Genomic DNA, 23,249 nt, shown 5'->3' on the forward strand with positions numbered 1-23,249 from the left:
AAAAACTTGCCATGACCGTCATTAAACCTGTTTAACACCAAATAATAAGGAAAATAAAATAAAAAATTCGGGCATGGTGCAGAAACTCACTCCAAATAAATTACCTACCAAAATATATGACGGTGGAAATATTCCAAAATTCAATATTTTGGGATTTATACACAAAAGATAAATCAGAGGCCAAGAGGCTGCCGGAAGGGAAAAACGGGGCCTGGAAAGGCTGTTGTGAGGAATGAGCTGGGCCTAAAGAGGCCACTGGCAGGCAGTAGCTGGACCTGCCGAAGTGGCCGAAAGGCAGGAGCTTTGGACTGGGGAGGCCGCAGTGAGGCGAGAGCTAGCTGGGCGTGGAGAGTCCGCTGTGAGGCCGAGGCCGGGCCCGTGCAGGCCTTCGAGAGGCAGGAGGCCGGGCCTGCAAAGGCCGACTGGAGATCAAGTTCTGCGCCTGAAGAGGCTGCCAAAAGTCAAAAGCGGGGCCTGGGAAGGCCGCTGAGAGCCATGAGCTGGGCTGGGCTGAAAGAGGCCACTGGGAGGCAGGAGGAGCTGGGCCTGGAGAGGCTGACTCGAGGAAGTTTTCCACCTGGAGAGGCCGCCGAGAGGACGGAGCTGGGCCCGGGGAGGCCGACTTGCTGCTCTTCCAGGCCCACTTCCAGGCCGACTTGAGGACGACTTGGGCCTGCAGAGGCCGCCGGGAGGCCCAAGCTGGGCCTAGAGGAGCCCACCGACCGGAGGCCGTTAGGGGCCTGCAGATGCCATCGGAGGGCAGGAGCTGAGCCTGGAGAGGCCACCGTGAGGCCTGAGCTGGGCCTGGGGAGCTTGGCTTAGGGAAGTTGTGGGCCTACCAGGGCCGCTGGGAGCTGGGCAGGAGCTGAGTCCAAAGACGTTGTTGGGACCTGGAGTCGGCCCAGAGTCCGGCCCGGAGATGCAGCCAGGAGGAAGAGCTGGGCCCGGAGAGGACGACGGGAGGCTGCAAGTGGGTCTGAGAGGCCAACTTGAGGAGGCCTGGCCTCCGCCTCCCGCATGGCCCAGCTGTTCCTCCTGGCTGCATCTCCCGCCTCCCAGCAAACAAGCTCTTTTGGCTCAGCTCCCGCCTGCGTTTGTAGACCCCGAAGTTTCTGCAACCAAGCTCTTCAGACCCACATCCCTTCTCCCAGTGACTGAACAGTCCCAGCTCCGGCTGGAGACGGGCATCTGCAGACCCCGCTGTTGCCTCCCAGGGGAGTCACCAGGCCCAGCTCTCGCCCCACCGCGACCTCCCGGGCCCAAGTCCCTGCTACCTCCCAGCAGCCCACGTGCGACCCTGCTCCTCTCTCACGGTGGCCTGTTGAGACAGGGGCTCAGGCTGACCTCTCTCAGCATGGGAGGGGCCGGTGTGAGGCAAGGGGCTCCCGCGGACCTGTCAGCGTGGGAGGGGCCGGTGTGAGGCAAGGGGCTCACGCTGACCTCTCTCAGCGTGGGAGGGGCCGGTGTGAGGCAAGGGGCTCACACTGACCTCTGTCAGCGTGGGAGGGGCCGGTGTGAGGCAGGGGCTCACGCCTCTGGGCAGGGTGCCAGAGGCATGAGTTGGGCATCAACAGGCCACCGTGAGGGAGGAGCTGGGCCGCACGCGGGCTGCTGGGAGGCAGGCAGGGACTTGGCCCCAGGAGGCCACCGTGGCGGCAAGAGCTGGGCCTGGAGAGGCCCCTGGGAGGCAAGGGCGGGGCCTGCAGAGGCTGTTCTCCAACCATTGCTGGGCCTGTACAGGCCACCAGGAGGCAGGAATTGGGCCCTCAGAGCTTCGCTGGAGAAAGTTCGGGGCCTACAAAGGCGGTTGGGAGCTGGGCAGGAGTTGAGCCAAAAGAGCTTGCTTACTTGCTGGGAGGCAGGGCTGGGAGAGGCCGACTTCAGGACAACTTGGGCCTGCAGCGGTCGCCGGGAGGCCCGAGCTTGGCGTGGAGGAGCCCACCGACCTGAGACCATTTGGGGCCTGGAGATGCCATCGGAGGACAGGAGCTCATCCTGGAGAGGCCACCGTGAGGCCTGACCTGGGCCTGGGGAGCTTGGCTTGAGGAAGCTGTGGGCCGACCAAGGCCGCCAGGAGATGGATAGGCACTGAGTCCAAAGAGGTTGTTGAGAGGCAGGAGTCGGGCCTGGAGACGCAACCAGGAAGAAGAGCTGGGCCCGGAGAGGACGCCCGGAGGGTGCAAGTGGGTCTGGAGACGCCGACTTGAGGAGGTTCTGGGCCCGGAGAGGCCACCGGAAGGGAAAAACTGGGCCTGGAAAGGCCGTTGTGAGGAATGAGCCCCATGGGCCTGAAGAGGCCACTGGCAGGCGGGAGCTGGGCCTGCCGAAGCGGCCGAGAGGCAGGAGCTTTGGACTCGGGAGGCCGCAGTGAGGCGACAGCTAGCTGGGCGTGGAGAGTCCGCTGTGAGGCAGAGGCTGGGCCTGTGCAGGCCTTCGGGAGGCAGGAGGCTGGGCCTTGTCGAGGCCTGCAGAGGCCACCGAAAGTCAAAAGCGGGGCTTGGGAAGGCCGCCGGGAGGCATGAGCTGGGCTGGGCCAAAAGAGGCCACTGGGAGGCAGGAGGAGCTGGGCCTGGAGAGGCTGCCGAAAGGCAGGAGCTTCGCCTGAGGATGCCACAGTGAGACACCATCTGGGTCTGGAGGGTCCACTGTGAGGCAGAGGCTGGCCTGTAGAGTCCGACAGTAGACAGAAGTTGGGCAAAAGGCTGATTTGAGGAAGTTTCGGGCTTCAAGAGTCAGCCACGAGGCAGGCACTAGGCCTGGAAATGGCCCGACAGTCATGAGTTGGGCCTAAATGGGCCACTGTGAGGGAGGAGCTGTGCCTGTTGAGGCTGCTGGCAGGCAGGCAGAAATTTGGCCTGGGGCAGCTGCCATGAGGCAAGAGCTGGGCCTGGAAAAAGCCCCTGGGAGGCAAGAGCAGGGACTGCAGAGGCTGTTCTCAAGTCAAAGCTGGGCCTGTTCATGCCACCGGGAAGCAGAAGGTGGGCCTGGAGAGTTTGACTTGAGGAAGTTTTGGGCCTACATTGGCCGCCATGAGCTGGACAGGAACTGGGCCAAAAAAGGCTGTTGTGAGGCAGCAGTTGTGCCTGTAGACCCAGCCAAGAGGAAGAGGTGGGCCTGGAGAAGCCCCCATGAGGCAGAGGTTGAGCCTGTAGACGCTAACAGGCAGGAGCTGGGCCTGGAGAGGTCAACTTGAGGAGATTTTGGGCCTTCATAGGCCACCAGGAGGCAGCAGTTGGGACTAGAAAGTCTGACTTGAGTAAGTTTTGGGCCCGGAGATGACGTCCTGGGACAGGAGTTGGGCCTGGAGAGGCCACCGTGAGGCATAAGCTCGATGTAGAGAGGCCAGTGTGAGGCAAGACCTGGGCCTGTCTAGGCTGCTGGGAGACAGGCAGGAATCTGGCCAGGGAAGGTTGCCATGAGACAAAAGTTGGGCCTGGAAAGGCCCTTGTGAAGCATGAGCTTGGCCTAAAGAGGCCACTGGGTGGCAGGAGCTGGGTGTGTAGAAGCTGCTGAAAGGTTGGGAGCTTGGCTTGGGGGGTCCACAGTGAGGCAGATGCTGGGCGTGAAGAATCTGCTGTGAGGCAGATGTTGGGACTGTAGAGGCCGACGGGAGGCAGAGGCTGGGCCTGGAGGGGCCACCAAGATGCAGGAGCTGGGCCTGGAGAGGCTGCAAAGAAGCATGAGCTGGGCCTGGTGAGGTCGACTTGAGAAAGCTCAGGGCCTGGAGAGAAGGCTGGGAGGCAGGAGCTGGGTCTAAAGAGGCCATTGTAACGATGGAGCTGTGCCTGTGGAGGCTGTTGTGAGGCAGTAGCCTCATCTGTGGAGACTGCCGTGACGTAGGGTATGGGCCTAAATAGGCCATTGTGAGTCATGAGCTTGGTCTGTAGAGGCTGACTGGAGAAAGTTCTGGGCCTGGAGAGGCTGCCGGGAGGTAGGAGCTGGGCCAAAAGATGTAAGCACATTTGCATTTATTAGGCACTTTATTTCCATTATTACACTGTAATATATTATAAAATAATTATAGAACTCACCATAATGTAGAATCAGTGGGCGTGTTAAGCTTGCTTTCCTGCAACTGGATGGTCCCACCTGAGCGTGATGGGAGAAAGTGACAGATCAATAGGTATTAGATTCTCATAAGGACAGCGCAACCTAGATCCCTCACATGCACGGTTCACAACAGGGTGCGTTCTCCTATGAGAATCTAATGCTGCTGCTCATCTGAGAAGGTGGAGCTCAGGCAGGAATGTGAGCAAAGGGGAGTGGCTGTAAATACAGACGAAGCTTCCCTCACTCCCTCACTCGACACCGCTCACCTCCTGCTGTGTGGCTCCTTGCGGCTCCATGGCTCAGGGGTTGGGGACCCCTGCTCAAGTGCATCCAAAGCGACCCTTCCCACACCAGTCTTCACAGTGGTCAAGGGCAGCAACCACTTAGCTCCCAAGGCAATGCGCCTCAGCTGGCATTTCGTCACAATCAGCAGTAAGTGGTAGCTTGAGTCACTGTGAGGTCACCTACTGGAAATCACCAGCATCCCATTTCCCACTGGCAAACAGTTCAGCACTGCCCCCTGGGAAACCAAACCTATGCCCAAATCCCATCTGTGTGGGTTTATCTCCTGGGACCCTTCCTAACATATTAGTCAGAGTCCAATCAGGAAGCATAAACCACTCAGAAGTTTTAAGTGGTAAAATTTAATACAGAGAATTATTCATTATAACAGGTGAACAGCATAATGAGAGATTGGCTAGCACAAAGTAAAGAGAACTCTAGAGAATACAGGACAAGCCCAGGCCAGGCATGGGGGCTCATGCCTGAAATTCCAGTAATTTGAGAAGCTAATGCAGGAGGATTGCTTAAGGCCAGGAGCTAGAGACCAGTCTGGACAACACAGTGAGACCCTGTCTCTATCCAGAAAAAGAAAAAAGTTAGCTGGGGCTGGTGGTGCATACTTGTAGTCCCAGCTACTCAGAATGCTGAAGTTTGAGCCTGGGAGGTCAAGGCTGCAGTGAGGCATGATTATGCCACTACAGTCCAGCCTGGTGACAGAGCAAGACCCTGTCTCAAAGACCAACACAGCAACAACCGTTTACAGACAGAAAAGAAATAGAGCCAATAAGCTGAGGAAAGATGTTGAAATGTGACAAGTAAAGTAACATGAGGTCTTTTGTCTATTTAAAATAATCAAACAAAAAATGACTTACTAAATTATAATACCCTGTGCTGGCAAAGGTGCAGTGAAATGGGCACTTTCTTATACTATGAGGGGTGTTTAAATTGTGTATAAGCCTTCCAGGGTAAAGCCTGTCAATTTTTTAAAATAATGGAGACAGGGTCTCACCATACTGCCACACTGCCTCCTCCAACTCTTGGCCTCAAGCAATCCTCTTCTCTTAGCCTCCCAAAGTGCTAAGATTATAGCTGGGAGGCACCCAAAACCCTGTCAATTTACATCAAGGGTAATGAGAATGTCCACTCACCATGACTCACAGTAATCTTACTTCTGGGGAGACAATTCAATCTAAACAAAAGGTCATCTGTACACACACAGTAAAAATCTGGGAGTAACTGAAGACAGAGTTGGTAAGTGAAATAAGAAACAGTTATAAGAAATTAAACTATGGTATCAATAGGCACCTGGTATAAAAGGTCAGTTGATGTTAGCTGCTACTTTTTTGTTGTTTTGAGACAGGGTCTCGCTCTGTCACCCAGGCTGGAGTGCAGAGGCCTGATCATGACTCACTGCAGTCTCAGCCTCCCTGGGCTCAAGTGATCCTCCCACCTCAGCCTCCCAAGTAGCTGGGACTACAGGAACATGCCACCACACTAGGCTAATTCATGTGTTTTTCTGTAGGGATGCTGACTCCCCCTTTGTTTCCAAGGCCTATCGCAAACTCTTGGCCTCAAGCCATCCTCCTGCCTCAGCCTCCCAAAGTGTTGCGATTACCAGTGTGAGCCACCACACCTGGCCAGCTGCTACTTTTATCAATATTATTATTATTCCACTCAATTAAAAATTATTATTTTCAAGGCTATGCAACAGTATGTATCCTACAGCGTAATTGTAAAAACATATACAGTCGTCGTCCCTCAGTATACAGAATCAGTTCCAGCCCCCCATCTCTGCATATACCAAAATCCATGCTTACTCACGTTTCGCTGTCACCCCTCTGGAATCCACGTATACGAAAATTCCAACTATTAGTTGGGCATAGTGGCAAGCACCTGTAGTCTCAGCCACGTGGGAGGCTGAGGTGGGAGGATCGCTTCAGCCTGGAAGGTTGAGGCTGCAGTCAGCTGCGATAGCGCTACTACACTCCAGCCTTGGACAACAGAGAGAGACCCTGTCTCAGAAAAAAAGACAAAATAAAACAGGTTAGAAACTGTAATGAGGTCTGTTGGGCAAAATTCCATATAAGCAAAGTATAAATTAATAAAGCAAATCGTGATAAATTAGTACGATTGACTTTCTGGAGTTTCTGACAATAAAAGTAAGGAAAATGCAGAACACAAAGACAGAGAGTAAAAAGAGAAATTAGGAAAGCATTCTACATGTTGAATAGGAAGACACTGGCCATGTTCGTGCAGCAGCAGTATGTCGTGACATAACATACCTTGGAGAGAAGTTAACAGATGAGGAAGTTGATAAAAATCATCAGAGAAGCAAAATACTGGTAGCGACACTCAAGTAAACCATGAAATTTCCATAACTTATGTCAGCAAAGTGGGAATATTGTACAGTGTGTGTTGAAGTTCCTATACAACATTGTTTATCTGCCTTTTGTTTGTTTGTAAGGAATGTATATACGAAAAGTTCTTCTTGCTGTCAAAAGAATATGTATGAATAAGTCATTTTAACTTATTCTTCTGTTTTTCTTTTATCTTCCTGCCATCATCCCACAGCCTTACTTTAGAAATTTTTTTTTTAGAAAATTGAACAAGTGCTCCTTGTGGTGGCACATACCTCGAGGATGGGAGGCAGGGGTGGAAGGGTCACTTGAGGCCATTAGTTTGACACCAGCCTGGCCAACAAAGTGAGACCCCATGTCTACAAAACAATTTAAAAATTAGCCAAGTATCGTCATGTATACCTACAGTCCTAGCTACTCAGGAGGCTCAGGTAGGAGGATCCTTAGCCCAGGAGTTCAAGGCTGCAGTGAGCTGTGATAGCACTACTGGACTCAAGCCTGGGTGACAGGGTGAGACCCCGTCTCCTAAAATAAAAAGCAAAGAAAAAAAATAATTCAAGTAGCAAGTTGTATGTGGCTTACTCTGAATATTTCTAAACTAGAAATTCTCAATCTTTTGGGGTCTAACATCCCTTTACATTTTTTAGCTTTGTTGAAGATCTCTAAGACTATTTCTTTCTGCAGATAATTATATTAAAACTAGAAAATAAGACACAATTTTTTAAATATTATTCATCACATATTAAAGCCATTACATGTTGATATAATACAAGATTTTAAAAATATTTAATATTCATTACATATTAATAATAAAACCATTACATGTTGATATAATACTTTTTTTTTTCTTTGAGACAAAGTCTTGTTCTTTTGCCCAGGCTGGAGTGAAGTGGCACAATCTCAGCTCATTGCAACCTCCACCCCGCAGGTTCAAGCGATTCTCCTACCTCAGCCTCCCAAGTAGCTGGGATTACAGGCGCCCACTACCACGTCCAGCTAATTATTGTATTTTCTTAGTAGAGAAGGAGTTTCGCCATGTTGGCAAGTCTGGTCTTGAACTCTTGACCTCAGGTGATCCACCCGCCTGGGTCTCCCTAATTGCTGGGATTACAGGTGTGAGCCACCGCGCCCACCCCAATTAATATATGTTTTAAAACACTCATTAATCAGGCAACAACACCGGGCAGGGGTCTCCTCATTCCCAGGGATGCAAACCCCACTGCACGGCTGAGGGGTTGCAAGGGCTGCAGAGCCAAAAGGCTCTGACTTGAGATATTATTTTACTTGTATTTTTATTTGTATTGTGAGACAGGTCCTGCTGTGTCACCCAGACTGGAGTGCAGCTGTGCACTTACAGCTCACTGCAGCCTCGACCTCCTGGGCTCAAGCCATCTTCCTGCCTCAGCTCCCCAGTAGCTGGTGGTACAGTTGAGTGTCACCATGCCTGGTTATTTGTTTAATTTTTTTGTAGAGTGAGGGGTCTTGCTATGTTGCCCAAGCTGGCCTCAAACTCCTGACCTCAAGAGATCTGCCCACTTCAGCCTCCTGAGTAGCTGAAACTACAAGTACACATCACCATGCCTAGCTACATTTATTTAATTTTGAAAAATATTTTTGTAAAGAGCAGATCTTGCTGTGTTGTCCAGGCTGGTCTTGAACACCTGCCCTTAAAAGATACTCGCACCTCTGCTTACCAAACAGCTGGGACTACAGGCATGAGCCACTGCAATGAGCCTGAAGAGATTTCTTTAATCTAGCATCCCATACTTGGTAGGATTGGGAAAGGCAGTAGTGTTTTTTAAAATTACTTAATAATTTCAGTAACAATCAAACTCAACCTTGACCCCTGCCTTCTCTCACACCCCATATCCAGTCTGTCAGGAAATCCTGTTGACTGTCTTCGACATGTACTAAAGATCCCCACCCAGCAACTCCCTGGCCTCCTCCCCTACTTCTCCCCTCTGACCATCTCTCAACACCACCATGACCCTGGTCAGGACCACCATCATCTCGCGCCTGGATGTTGCCAAAGCTTGGCCCCCATGCTTCTATCACATCTTCCCACAGTCTTTCTCAACTCAGCAGCCAGAGACTGCTTTTAAATCGGGAGACAGATCATGTCGCCTCTCTGCTCAGAACCCTCCCGCAGTTTACATCTGAGTCAGAGTAAAAGCCAAAGCCCCAACAATAACCTCCCAGGGCTTATGTGATCTGTACTGATCCCCACCCAGCAACTCCCTGGCTCCCTCCCCTAATTCTCTCCCTCTCTCCATCTGCTCCATGGGCCTCCTTCCAGAGCCTCAGACACACCTCAGACACTTTTTTCTATTGTTTCTGCCTACAATCCTCTTCCCTCAGCACCTTGGCCACCTCCTTCCCCTCCTTCAAGTCTTTACTCAATTTTCACTTAGGAGGCCACCCCTGACCATTCTACTTAACATTGCCATCTGTCCCCATGCCCACCATGCTCATTTCTTCTTTCTTTACTTTCTTCTTTCTTTTTTTTCAAGATCTCACCATCACCAAGGCTGGAGTGCAGTGGCGAAATCACAGCTCACTGCAACCTCAAATTTCCAGGCTCAAGCGATCCTCCCACCTCAGCCTCCCAAGTAGCTGGGACTCCAGGTTCATGCCACCATGCCTGGCTAAATTTTTTAGTATTTTATTTTATTTTATTTTGAGACAGAGTTTCACTCTTCTTGCCCAGGCTGTAGTGTAACGGTGCGATCCCGGCTCACTGCAACCTCCACCTCCCAGATTCAAGTGATTCTCCTGCCTCAGCCTTCCAAGTAGCTGGGATTACAGGTGCGTGCCACCACGCCCAGCTAATTTTTGTATTTTTAGTAGAGCCGGGGTTTCACAATGTTGGCCAGGCTGGTCTCGAACTCCTGGCCTCAGGTAATCTGCCCGCTTCGGCCTCCCAAAGTGCTGGAATTACAGGCGTGAGCCACCACACCTGGCCAGTTTTTTCATTTTTTATAGAGACAAGGTCTTACTATGTTGCCCAGATTGGTCTTGAACTCCTGGCCCCAAGTGATCCTCCTGCCTAAATTCCTAAAGTGCTGGGATTACCGGCATGAGCCATCATGCCTGGCTTCATGTTCATTTCTTCTTGCTGCTGCAACATAGTTTGCAGTTTCCTACATTTAGTAGCTTAAAACACCACAAATCTACCATCTTACAGTTCTAGGGGCCAGAAACCCAAACTAGGTCTATTAAGGCTAAAGTCAAGGTGTCAGCAGGGCTGCATTCCTTCTGGAGACTCTCATATGTTCCCCTGGCTTTTCCAGCTTCTAGAAGCCACCCTCATTCCTTGGATCATGGCCCCTGACTCCATCTTCAAAGCCAGAGGTGAAGCATCTTCAAATCTCCCTCTCTTACCTCTGCTTTCGTCACCACATCTCCTGCTCCAATTCTGAATCTCCTACTCTCTTTCTTTTATAAAGACCCTTGTGATTGCTGGGCATGGTGGCTCCCACCCAGAATCCCAACACTTTGGGAGGTCAAGGCAGGAGGAACACTTGAGGCCCGAAGTTTGAAACTAGCAGGAAAAACACAGTGAGACCGCCCCCCCCAGAAAAAAATAAAAATAAATATTAGCCCGACATGGTGGTATGCGCCTGTAGTCCCAGCTACTTGAGAGGCTGAGGTGAGACAATCGATTTAGCCCAGGAGTTTGAGATCAGCCTGGACGACATAACTAAATCTCATCTCTACAAGGACGAGGTGGGAGGATCACTTGAGCCCAGGAATTTGTGGCCAGCCTGGGCAACAAAAGAAGACCCCATCTGGCCAACATGGCCAACCTGGCCACCATGGTGAAACTCCGACTCTACAAAAATGAGCTGGGCATGGGTGACATGCATGTGTAGTCCTAGCTACTTGGGAGGTTGAGATGGGAGGATTGCTTGATCTCAGGAGGCCAAAGCTATAGTGAGCTATGATCACATCACTGCACTCCAGCCTGGATGACACAGGAGATTCTGTCTCAAAAAAAAGAAAAGAAATATATATTTAATCTCTGTCCCTGGTTCCTGGCACAGAGCTTCTAAAGCTCTTACAAAGACCTCAGTGATAGATGTGACAGGAACATCTTTTGTTTTCATATTTGGTCTTGGTCCCAGGTTTCTAACACAAGAGCCTCTAAGAACTTTGGGATCTCCAGCATGGTAAGAATGCATTTGGGGATGTTGTTGAGATGACTGGGTGACTGCAAGCTCCTAAATTTCTTCGAGAGGAGGGCTGATTACCATGCAACCACATGGTAAGAGGCTTGGAACTTTCAGCCTCATGCACTGAACTCCAGGGGGAAGAGGGGCTGGAGACTGACTTAATCACCAACAGCCAAAGATTTTATCAATCATGCTTGCATAATAAAGCCTCCATAAACACCCTGAAAGGGGTTTGCGGAGCTTACAGGGTTGCTGGACACAGGAGATGCTGGGAGGGTCGCATGTTCAACAGAGGGCATGGGAGCTCTGTGCCCCTCCGAACTTAACTTGCCCTGGGTATCTTTCTTTTTTTTGAGACAGGATCAGGCTCTTTTGTCCAAGCTGGAGTGCAGTGGCACAATCTCAGCTTACTGTAACCTAAGCCTCCCCAGTCCCCAGCTCAAGGTATCCTCTCATCTCAGCTTCCCTAGTAGTTGGAACTCTAGGTGCACACCACCACACCGGTTATTATTATTATTTTTTAATTTTTTATAGAGACAGGTTTTCACCATGTTGCCCAGGCTGGTCTCAAACTCCTGAGTTTCAGCGATCCTCCCCCCTTGGCCTCCCAAAGTGCTGAGATTACAGGCATGAGCCACTGCATCCAGCATGCACGTCTCTTTCATTGACTGTTTCTGAGATGTATCCTTCACAATGAACCAGTAATAGGAAATGAACTGGCCAGATGTGGTGGCTCACATCTGTAATCCCAGCACTTTCAGAGGCTGAGGTGGGAGGATCACTTGAGACCAGGAATTTGTGGCCAGCCTGGCCAACACAACAAGACCCCATCTATACAAAAAATAAAAGAAACTAGCCAGATGTGGTGGTGCAGGCATGTAGTCTCAGCTACTAGGGAGGCTGAGGTGGGAGAACCACTGGAACCCAGACAATCAAGGCTGCAATGAGCTATGACTGCACCATTGCACACCAGCCTGGGCAACAAAATAAGAACCTCTCTCTCAGAAAAAAAGAAAATAAACTGTTTTTCTGAGTTCCGTAAACTGTTCTAGCAAATTATTAAACCCAAGAAGACAGTTATGGGAACCCCCAATTGGTAACAGGTTGGTCAAAAGTATGGTGACAACTTAGGACTTGCCATTGGCATCTGAAGTGAGGATGGCCTCGTGGGACTGAGCCCCTAACTTGTGGGGTCTGTGCTAACTCCAGGTAGTGTCAGAATAAAGTCATGGGATACCCAGTTAATATCCAGAGCACTGAAGAATTTGGTGTAGAAACTCCATACATACATTCAGTCGGAAGTGTGTGAGTAGAGACAAACATGGGCTTTTCTGTCACCTACCTGCTTAACTGCATAGGAGAGGCAATATGTGGTGCTCATGAACAAAGCAAACATTAAAGTCAGACTAGACCCAACATTTGACTCAGTCTTAATATCCAGGTGAGCCTGCGCAAATCATTCATTATTCCTAAGGTTTTCATCACTCCATTCATAAAATGGGGATAACTGTGGCACCTACATGTGATTCTGTGAGAATTAATGAAATATTATGCTTGGGGTTATTGTGATCATTATACCTGTTCCAAACTATTTAACAAGGACAGTGATGGATGAAGACATCAAAAAATCAGAAACTGCAATGAGGTCTCTCAGGTAAAATCCCATACAAGCAAATTACTGTGTCTACAAAGCATTCCTGCCACACTTAATTCACCATTCCCTGAACAAAATATGCCATCTTCGTTGTTCAGGTGTGTACAGTGCTGGTTTCCCTTCCCGGGCAGTTTGCGCTATCCCATCCCAGCCCATTCCCCATCCCTCCACCTCCCCCTTCCCTCCCCACTCTCATACAACTCTTCCTCATCTTTCAGGACTTGGCTTCAATGTCACCTTAACTGGAAGCTTCTCTCACTCTCCAGAAGAGCTTCCCATTGCACTTGATGCATGCACTATTATTTGATCATTTTTAAGTTACAGTCCAAATCTTTTTGTACCTGAATAACATGTTGCCCAGTCAGTCTCTCTTCCTGGATTCACAAGTCTTTCATGGTAGATCCAGCTGGAAGTGACAAAAAGCCATCTTTTGACATAAAGGGATGACACAGACAGACATAAGTTCTTAAATGTCTTAAATGTTATGTGAAAATTAAACAGAATTCAAAGACTTGTGGGGAACACTTAGGAAGTTACTGGGAATGTCATAAAGGGTTAATTTGTTTTTTTTGTTTTTTTTGTTTTTTTTTTTTTTTTTTGAGACAGTCTCATTCTGTCACCTAGGCTGGAGTGCAGTGGTGCAATCAGGCTCACTGCAGCCTTGACCACCTGGGCTCAAGTAATCTCACTTAATTTTTATTTGGTTTAAGAAAGTCTTGGTTGAGGGTGGTGGCTTATGCCTGTAATCTCAGCACTTTGGGAGGTTGAGAGAGGTATATTACTTGAGGCCAGGAGTTTGAGATCAGCCTGGGCAATATATTAAGACCCTGCCTCTACCAAAAAACAGAGTGAATGTGTGGAAGACAATTTTTCCACAGACTGGGAGTGAGGGAATAATTTCAGGATGATTCAAGTGCATTACATATATTGTGCACTTTATTTCTATTATTACTACATAGTAATATATAATGAAATGATTCTACAACTCACTATAACGTAGACTCAGTGGGATCTCTCAGCTTGTTTTCCTGCAACTAGACTGTCCATCTGGGGTGATGGGAGACAGTAACAGAATATCAGGCATTAGATTCTCATAAGGAGTACACAACCTAGATCCCTCACATGCACACTTCACAACAGAGTTTGTGCTCCTATGAGAATCTAATGCTGCTGCTGATCTGACAGGACATGGAGCTCAGGTGGTCATGCAAGTGATGGGAGGGGCTAGAAATACAGATGAAGTTTGCCTTCACTCGCCTGCTGCTCACCTCCAGCTCTGTGGCCCTGTGGTTGGAGACCGCTGCTCAAGTGCATTGGAAAGGATCCATCCCACGCCATTCTTCAGAGTCATCTTTACTGCTGCAGTGGTCAATTTGTAGCACCCCTAAGCTCGCAGGACATATGCTTCAACTGGCATTTCACAATCAACAGTATGTGGCAGCTTGAGTCATTGTGAGCTCACTTCCTGGAAATCACCAGCATCCCATATCCCATTAGCAAGGAGCTCAGCACTGCTCCTTGGATAACCAAACCTATTCCCAAATCCCATCTGTGTGCGTCTATCTCCTGGTACCCTTCCTAGCATCAATTCTGTATTTGTAGGAGTCCAATCAGGAGACACAAACCACTCAAAAGTTTAAACTAGAATGAACAAGATGGCTCACACCTGTAATCCCAGCACTCTGGGAGGCCAAGGTGGGTGGACTGCTTTGAGCTCAGGAGTTTGAGAACAGTCTGGGAAACATGGCGAAACCTCGTCTCTACAAAAAACACAAAAATCAGCTGGGTGTGGTGGCACTTACCTGTAATCCCAGCTACTCGGGAGGCTGAGGCAGGAGAATTGCTTGAGCCTGGCAGGTGGAGGCTGCAGTGAGCAGAGGTTGTGCTACTGTACTCCAGCCTGGGTGACAGTGTGAGACCTGGTATCAAAAAGAAAAAACGTATATATATATATGTAAATTTAATATAAAAAGTATTAATTTTGGCCAGGCAAAATGGCTCATGCTTGTAATCCCAGCACTTTGGGAGGCCAAGGCAGACAGATCACCTGAGGTCAGGAGTTCGAGACCAGCCTGACCAGCACAGAGAAACCCCATCTCTACTAAAAATACAAAATTAGCTGGGCATGGTGGCACATGTCTGTAATCCCAACTACTCGGGAGGCTGAGGCAGGAGAATCGCTTGAACCCGGCAGGTGGAGGTTGCGCTGAGCCGAGATAGTGCCATTGCACTCCAGCCTGGGCAACAAGAGTGAAACTCCATCTCAAAAAAAAAAAAAAAAAAAGTATTAATTTTTACAGAGGATCAGCACAATGAGGGACACACTAGCACAAAGTAAAGACAACTCTAGAGAATACGGAACTAGCAGAGGCCAGGCATTGTGGCTCATGCCTGTAATCCCAGCAATTTGGGAAGCCTAGGCAGGAGGATCGCTTGAGGCCAGGAGTTGGAGACCAATCAGTGCTAAATAGTGAGACTCTGTGTCTACCAAAAAAAAAGAGACATTAGCCAGGTGTGGTGGTGGTGCACACCCGTAGTTCCAGCTACTTGGGAGTCTGGGGTGGGAGAAATCCCTTGAGCCTGGGAAGTCTACACTACAGTGAGCCAAGATTGTGCCACTGCACTCCAGCCTGGGCGACAGAGTGAGACCCTGTCTTAGAAAGAAAAAAGAAAAGAAAGTGTTAATCCCCCTATGGGAATCTCCTCTTCTCCTGCCCTCTCTGGAACCTCACTTGTCAGTTCTTCCTCCCAATTTCCTGTATCTTTAACCTATCCCCCACTTTTAGCTCCTTCCCATCATCATTTAAATTACTCAAACTTCTTCTGTTTTAAAAACCTCTCCCTAAACTCAGGGAGAGGTCTCCTGCACACCCATTGAGCCATCTGCTCTCCCTGGTGCCTTCTCTATAGCAGCCTGAGCCATGTCTCTAATCCATTAATCTCATCATGTTACTCCCCCATTTACATCACTTCTCCTTGCCTCAGGGATTAAGTCCAAACTCCTTAACAGCCCCTGCTCTGCCCTGCCTTGCAAGGCAGCCTCACTGCTTGCCCCTCTCCATTTCATCTGCTATGGAGTCCAACTGAGCCTCATCTGCCCCTTGAACACACACTCTTTCTCCTCTGGGAGTCTCTGAAGTGGGTAATATCCTCTGCTTATAGTATGCTTCCCCTTAAACCTCTACTCTCTTCCTAGCTAGCTTCGACTCCTCTGTCACTTGTCCGCTTTGGCATCACCTCCTCATAGAAGACTTCTTTGACTCCCGAGATTCTCAGGAGCATGGCAGGTGAAGTGCTCCTCCCATGAATGGATGAAAATTAGGGAGTGTGTGTTATTCATGCTTAATTCACCAGTGCTTAGCTGAGTACCTGGCATAAAATAGTTACTGTGGTGGCCAAAGTAATAACCCCCACCACCACCAATTGCTCATGTCCTATGTTACACAGCACAATTACATAGGAAGGGGGAATTAAGAGTGCAGATAAAATAAATGTTGCTCATCAGCTGACTTTAAAACAAGATTATCCTGGAGTATCTAGGAGAGCCCATGTAATTACAAGCATTCTTTAAAACTGGAAGAGGGAGGCAGAAGGTTAAGAACCAGAGACGGTGGGCACAATGGCTCATGCCTGTAAGACCAATACTTTGGGAGGCCAGGGCAGGAAAATCCCTTGAGTGCAGGAGTTCAAGGTCAGCCATGGCAACATACTGAGGTCCCATCTCTACAACAAAATAAAAACAAAATTCACTGAGTGTCACGATGCTTACCTGTAGTCCCAGCTACGGGAAGGCTGACATGGTAGGATTGCTTGAGCCTGGGAGTTTGAGGCTATAACAAGCCATGATAGGACCACTGAACTCCATCCTGAGTGACAGGGCAAGGTCCTGTTTCTGAAGAAAAAAAGGACATTGGAATCAGGGTCCTCTCCATCCTGAGGTGCCTACAAGGCATCTCTCTCTGCAAACGAGTAAACATCACCCTCCAACTCCTTACAGAGTGGAGCAACAGGAAAACTCCTTCACCTCATTTCTGTGCTGCTTGGGAGGCCTGGACAGCCCAATAACCAGCTCCTTGCTGATGAAGCAATCAGGAAATGGCTCGAGTTGAGCTAAGGAGAATTTGGGTCCTTCTTTTGGTTCTCAGTAGGCAGGGTAGGGGCCAGGCATGGTGGCTCATACCTGTAATCCTTGCACTGTGGGGGGCCAAGGTGAGAGGATTGCTTGAGGCCAGGAGCTCAAGACCAGCCTGGACAACATAGCAAGACCTGGGTGGCATACACCTGTGGTCCCTACTACTTGGTAGGATGAGGTGGGAGGATTGATCACTTGATCCCAGGAGTTTCAGGCTGCAGTGAGCCATGATCACACCACTGCACTTCAGCCTGGGTGACAGAGCCAGACCATGTCACAAAAAGTTAGAAAGAAAAAAAAAAGAGAGAGAGGGAGAGAGACTATACACAGGCACCACCACATTTGGCTAATTTTTAAATATTCTGTAGAGACAAGGTCTTGCTATGTTGCCCAGGCTAGTCTAAAACTCCTGGCATCAGGCTGGGCATGGTGGCTCATGCTTGTAATCCCAGCACTTTGGGAAGCTAAGGCAGGCAAATCACCTGAAGTCTGGAGTTCGAGACCAGCCTGGCCAACATGGTGATACTCTGACTCTATCAAAAATACAAAAATTAGCTGGGCAGTAGTGGCGTGTACCTGTAGTCTCACCTACTCGGGAGGCTGAGGCAGGAGAATCACTTGAACCTGGGAGGTGGAGGTTGCAGTGGACCCCATCACTGCACTCCACCCTGGGTGACAGAGCAAGACTCTGTCAAAAACAACAACAACAATAACAAAAACAAAACAACAACAACAAAAAAAAACTCCTGGCATCTAGACATCTTCCTGTCTTAGCCTGCCAATGCCCTGGGATTATACTGTTTCCTATAATTGAAGACACTTGTTCTTATACTGCTTTAAGGTATAAAGGAAGAAAAAAAAAACAGATAATGGCAAATGTTGGTGAAGGCCGGGCATGGTGGCAGCCTGTAATTCCAGAACTTAGGGAGGCTGAGGTGGGCAGATCACTTGAGGCCAGGAGTATGAGACCAGCCTGGGCAACATGGTAAAATCCCACCACTACAGAAAAATATAAAAATTAGCCAGGCATGGTGGCGTACACCTGTAATTTTCAGCTACTCAGGAGGCTGAGATGAGAGAATCACTTGTGCCTTGGAGGTCAAGGCTGCAGTGAACTGTGATGGCATCATTGCACTGCAGCCTGAGAGACAGAGCAAGCCCCTATCTAGAAAAAAAAAAATGTCAGTGAAGATGTGGAGGAATTGGAACCCACATACATTACTGGTGGGAACATAAAATTGTGTAACCATTTTGTTTGGGTATTTCTTTTCTTGTCATTTTAATTGGATTTTTAAAAAATCAAGACAGGGTTTCACTATCTTGCCCAGGCTGGTCTTGAATTCATGGGCTCAAGCCATCCTCCTAGCTGAGCCTCCTGAGTAGCTGGGATTACAGGTGTGAGCCATTGCACCCAACTGGTGTAGCCACGTTAGAAAACAGTCTGGCAGTTTCTCAAAAGGCTAAATGTACAGTCATCCTATAATGCAATATTTTCACTCCTAGGCATATATCCCAGAAAAATAAAAATATATGTCCACACAAAAACTTGTACAACAATCTTCATAGCAGCATTATTCATAATGACCAATACATGGAATACATGGAAACAACCCAAATATCCACCAACTGATGAACAGATAAACAAAATGCAGTGTGTCTCTACCATGGAATACTGCCATAGAAGGAATGAAATATTGATACACACTATGACATAAAGGAACTTTGAAAACACTGCGCTAAGAGGGAAAAAAAGCCACAAAAGATCACATATTGTACAATTCTATTTGTCCAGATTAGGCAAATCTATAGTGACAAAAAATTAATCAATGGTTGCCTAAGGCTGGGGGCGAAGGTAGGTGGGGAGAGTAGGAGGTAGTGGCTGAGGGGTATGGATTTCTCTATAGGGTAATGAAAGGTTCTAAAAGTGACTGTGGTGATCGATGCACAGCTCTGTGAATATTCTAAAACCTACTGAATTGCAGATTTCAATAAATAAAGTGAATGGTATGTGAATATTTTAATAAAGCTATTATTTAAAATAATAATAATAGGGGGCTGGGCACAGGTGGTCATGCCTGCCTGTAATCCCAGCACTTTGGGAGGCTGAGGCAGGAGGATCACTTGAGGTCAGGAGTTTTGAGCCCAGTCGGAGCAACGTGGCAAGATCCCGTCTCTATGATAAAAAATTAGCCGGACATGGTGGCACATGTCTGTAGTCCCAGCTACTTGGGAGACTGAAGTGAGAGAACCGCTTGAGCCCAGGAGTTTGAGGCTACAGTGAACCATGATCATGTCACTGTACTGTAGCCTGAGCAACAGAGCAAGACGCTGTCTCTGAAAAGGAAAGAAAACAAATGCAAGTTTTTATCACTTTGTGAGTGTAGCCAAGTTGGAGGAGAAATAGACAATAATAAAAGAGCACTGAATAATGACGGTGAGTGGCTGGTTAGGCTCAGTTGCTAGCTAAATGGCTTCTAAAAAATTCAATACAGTTACAGCTCTGGGGACAGTCATATAGTCAAAGAATGAACGCTAAATTCATTACAAATGCCCATGGTCTTTATTTACATGCCTTCTAGTGAAAAATTCCTAAGTGCCTAAACAGCAAGTCTGCAATGATAGCAGCTGTTTATTACAGACTACAAAAAAGAAATGGAGGCCGGGCGTGGTTGCTCACATCTGTACTCCTTGAATTTTGGGAGGCTGAGGCAGGCAGATTGCCTGAGGTCAGGAGCTCCAGAGGAGCCTGGCCAACATGGTGAAACCCCATCTCTACTAAAAATACAAAAATTATCTGGGTATGGTGGCGGGCGCCTGTAATCCCAGCTACTCGGGAGGCTGAGGCAGGAGAATTGCTTGAACCCAGAAGGTGAAGGTTGCAGTGAGCCAAAATCGCACCATTGCACTCCAGCCTGGGTGACAAGAGAAAGACTCTTGTCTTAAAAAAAAAAAAAGAAAAAAAAGAAATGGCATCTTCTTCAAGAATTACATCTTGTTTCATGATAAAGAAGCTCTAATTTTGCATTTGTTCAAGTATTGATGAGATTTACCCAATATGACACCCATCTTGGATAAAATGCAAACAACACAATTTCATTTTCTCATTAACAAAACCGATTAAGTAGTCTAATATCAATTCTGATCTTATTAAAAACTGATCAGATTTTAAAAATTATGGAATTATGGAGCCAATAAGATGTTACAACCTGTTCCAAGGGGAATTCCAAAATCCACACATGTCTGAGACCATCAAGTATGATGAAATATATTTGATTACTATATTGAAAAATAAACTAACTACATAGCCAACAATTGGACAGGGGTCTCCTCATCCACAGCCACGCAAACCCGATCATGCAGCTATGTGGTTACAAGGCCTACATAGCCTAGAAGGGACTGGTCTGACTTGAGATTTCATTTGTATTTGTATTTTGAGACAGGGTCCCACTCTGTCACCCAGGATGGAGTGCAGTGGTATAATCATAGCTCACTGCAACTTTGACCAACTGGGCTCAAGAGATGCTCCTGCCTCAGCTGCCCCCATACCTGGGAATACAGGCAAGTACCACCATGTCAGGCATTTTTTTCATTTTTGTAGAGAGAGAAGTGTTGCTATGTTGCCCAAGCTGGCCTCAAACTCCTAGAATCAAGAGATCTGCCCATCTCAGCCACATGAGTAACTGGGGCCATAGGTACATACCATCATGTCTGGCTATATTTATTTTATTTTATTAAGTTTATTTTTTTTATTTTTGTAGAGAGGAGGTCTTGCTGTGTTGCCCAGGCTGCTCTCAAACTCATGGCCTTAAAACATACTCCCATCTCTGCCTCTCAAACTGTTGGAACTATAGGTGTGAGCCACTGTACCTGGCCTGACTTGAGATTTCTTTTATCTAGCATCCTTTACTTGGTAGGATTGGGAAAGGCAGTAGTGTTTTTTAAAATTACTTAATAATTCAATCAGAATCAAACTCAACCTTGACCACTGCCTTCTCTCACAGCTCACATCCAGTCTATCAGGAAATCCTACTGACTGACTTCAACATGTATCCAGGCTCTAACCATCTCTCACCACCACCGTGAACCCGGTCAGGATCACTATCATCTCCCACCGGGATGTTGCCACAGCTTGGCCCCCATGCTTCTACCCAAATCTTCCCATAGTCTTTCTCAACTTGGCAGCCAGGTCGTGCTTTTAAATCAGGAGACAGATCATGTCGCCTCTCTGCTCAGAAGCCCTCGGTGGTTCCCATTTTAGTCAGAGTAAAAGCCAAAGCCCCAGCAATAGCCTCCCAGGGCTTACATGATCTGTACCGATCCCAGCCCAGCAACTCCCTGGCCTCCTCGCTGACTTCGCTCCCTCTATCTCTTTGCTCCACTGGCCTCCTTCCAGAGCCTCAGACACACCAGAGAGTTTCCTCCTAATGCCTTTATCCTGTTGATTCAGCCTACAATGCTCTTCCCTCAGTACCTTGGCCAGCTCCATCACCTGCTTCAAACTTTTGCTCAATATTCACTTATGAGGCCAACCCTGACCACTCTACTTAACACTGCCATCTGTCCCCACTCCCACCATGCTCATTTCTTTCTTTCTTTTTGAAACAAGGTCTTGCTTTATTGCCCAGGCTGGAGTATACTGGTGCAATCACAGCTCACAGCAACTTCAACCTCCCGGGCTTAAACAATCCTCCTGCCTCAGCCACCCTAGGAACTGAGACTACAGCTGCATGCCACAACACATGGCTATTTTTTTTTTTTTTTTTTTGAGACGGAGTCTCGGTCGCCCAGGCTGAAGTGTAAGGGTGCGATCTTGGCTCACTGCAATGTCTGCCTTTTGGGTTCAAGTGATTCTCTGCCTCCCGAGTAGCTGGGATTACAGGCACCCACCACCACACCTGGCTAATGTTTGTATTTTTAGTAGAGATGAGGTTTCACCATCTTGGCTAGGCTGGTCTTGAACTTCTGACCTCGTGATCCACCCTCCTCGGCCTCCCAAAGTGCTGGGATTACAGGCGTGAGCCACTGCACCTGGCCTTTAAAAAAATTTTTTTTTAGACATGAGGTCTCATTATGTTGCCCAGGCTGGTCTTAAGCTCCTGGGCTTAAGCGATCCTCCCACCTCAGCCTCCTAAAGTTCTGGGATTACAGGCGTGAGCAACTGTAACATGAGGTCCCAGCTTCATGTTCATTTTTTGTTGTTGCTACAACAAAGTACCCTACATTTAGTGGCATCAAACACCACAAATCTACCATCTTACAGTTCTGGGGGCCAGAAGCCCAACTAGGTCTATTAAGGCTAAAGTCAAGGTGTCAGAGGGGCTGCATTCCTTCTGGGGGAGGCTCTAGACAGAATGTGCTCCTTTGCCTTTTCCAGCTTCTAGAAGACACCCCCATTCCTTGACTTACCGCATGACTCCATATTCAAGGCCAGAAGTGCAGCATCTTCAAATCTCCCTCTCTGACCTCTTCTTCCATTACCACATCACTTTCTCTAATTCTGACTCTCCTACCTCCTTCTCTTATAAAGATCCTTGTGATTGGTGGGTATGGGGGCTCCCATCTGTAATCCCAACATTTTGGGAGGCCAAAGAGGAAGGATTGCTTGAGGCCAAGAGTTAGAGATCAGCCTGGGGAAAATAGGAAGACCCTGCCTTTACAAAATTAAAATTAAAATCAGCTGGACATGATGATGCATGCCTGTAGTTCCAGCTACTGGAGAGGCTGAGGTGGGAGGATTGCTTTAGCCTAGGAGGTCAAGGCTGCAGTGAGCTATGATCACATCACTGCACTCCAGCCTCAGTGGCAGAGTGAGACTCTGTCTCCAATATAAGAAAAGAAATATACATTTGGTCTCTGCCCCTGGTTCCTGGCATAGAGCTTCCAACGCTCTTATAAAGCCCTTCGTGACAGAGGTAATAGGAGCATTTTCTGTTTTGATATTTAGTCTTAGTCCCAGGTTCCTGACACAAGGGCCTCTAAGGTCTTTCAGATCTGCAGCATGGTAAGAATGCACGTGGGATGCTGTTGAGCTAACAGGGTGGCTGCAAGCTCCTAGACTGCTTCAGGAGGAGGGCTAGCTGCCAGAGAAAGCAACCACATTTTTTTTTTTTTTAAACGGAGTTTGGCTCTTGTAGCCCAGGCTGGAGTGCAATGGCACAATCTCAGCTCACTACAACCTCCACCTCCCGGGTTCAAGCAATTCTCCTGCCTCGGCCTCCCGAGTAGCTGGAATTATAGGGATGTGCCACAACACCTAGCTAAGTGTTGTTATTTTTAGTAGAAATGGGGTTTCACCACATTGGTCAGGCTGGTCTCAAACTTGACCTCAAGTGGCCCATGTGCCTCAGCCTTCCAAACTGCTAGGATTACAGGAGTGAGCCACCGCACCTGGCCCCAACCACATTTTTTGAGGCTTGGAACTTTCAGCCTCACCTGCTGAACTCCAGGAGGCAAAAGGAACTGGAGATTGACTTAACTACCAATGGCCAATGATTTTATCAATCATGCCTCCATAAACACCCAAACAGCAGGGTTTGGAGAGCTTCTGTGTTGCTAAACACAAGGAGGTCCTGGGAGGGTACTGTGCCCAACAGAGGGCATGG

General features: G+C 48.2%; 1 protein-coding gene and 2 pseudogenes across 1 annotated transcript; all 3 read right to left on the reverse strand.

The window, feature by feature from the left end:
• Positions 1-117: 117 nt before the first annotated feature.
• On the reverse strand, positions 118-1,219 carry LOC129138078 (putative uncharacterized protein FLJ44672; annotated as a pseudogene).
• Positions 118-2,725, reverse strand: LOC134809024 (uncharacterized; annotated as a pseudogene).
• Positions 2,639-14,434, reverse strand: LOC104003216 (putative uncharacterized protein FLJ44672). Its single transcript, XM_054673463.2, has 6 exons — positions 14,182-14,434; positions 13,784-13,980; positions 12,857-12,921; positions 6,154-6,344; positions 4,032-4,089; positions 2,639-3,938 (listed from the first exon to the last, which is right to left on the reverse strand). The coding sequence occupies exons 5-6, from the start codon at positions 4,032-4,034 to the stop codon at positions 3,156-3,158; spliced, it is 786 nt and encodes a 261-aa protein (XP_054529438.2). The 5' UTR covers positions 4,035-4,089; positions 6,154-6,344; positions 12,857-12,921; positions 13,784-13,980; positions 14,182-14,434; the 3' UTR covers positions 2,639-3,155.
• Between the last annotated feature and the right edge of the window lie 8,815 nt (positions 14,435-23,249).

The sequence above is a fragment of the Pan troglodytes genome, chromosome 20 (assembly GCF_028858775.2).
Source record: "Pan troglodytes isolate AG18354 chromosome 20, NHGRI_mPanTro3-v2.0_pri, whole genome shotgun sequence".
Lineage (NCBI taxonomy): Eukaryota > Metazoa > Chordata > Mammalia > Primates > Hominidae > Pan > Pan troglodytes.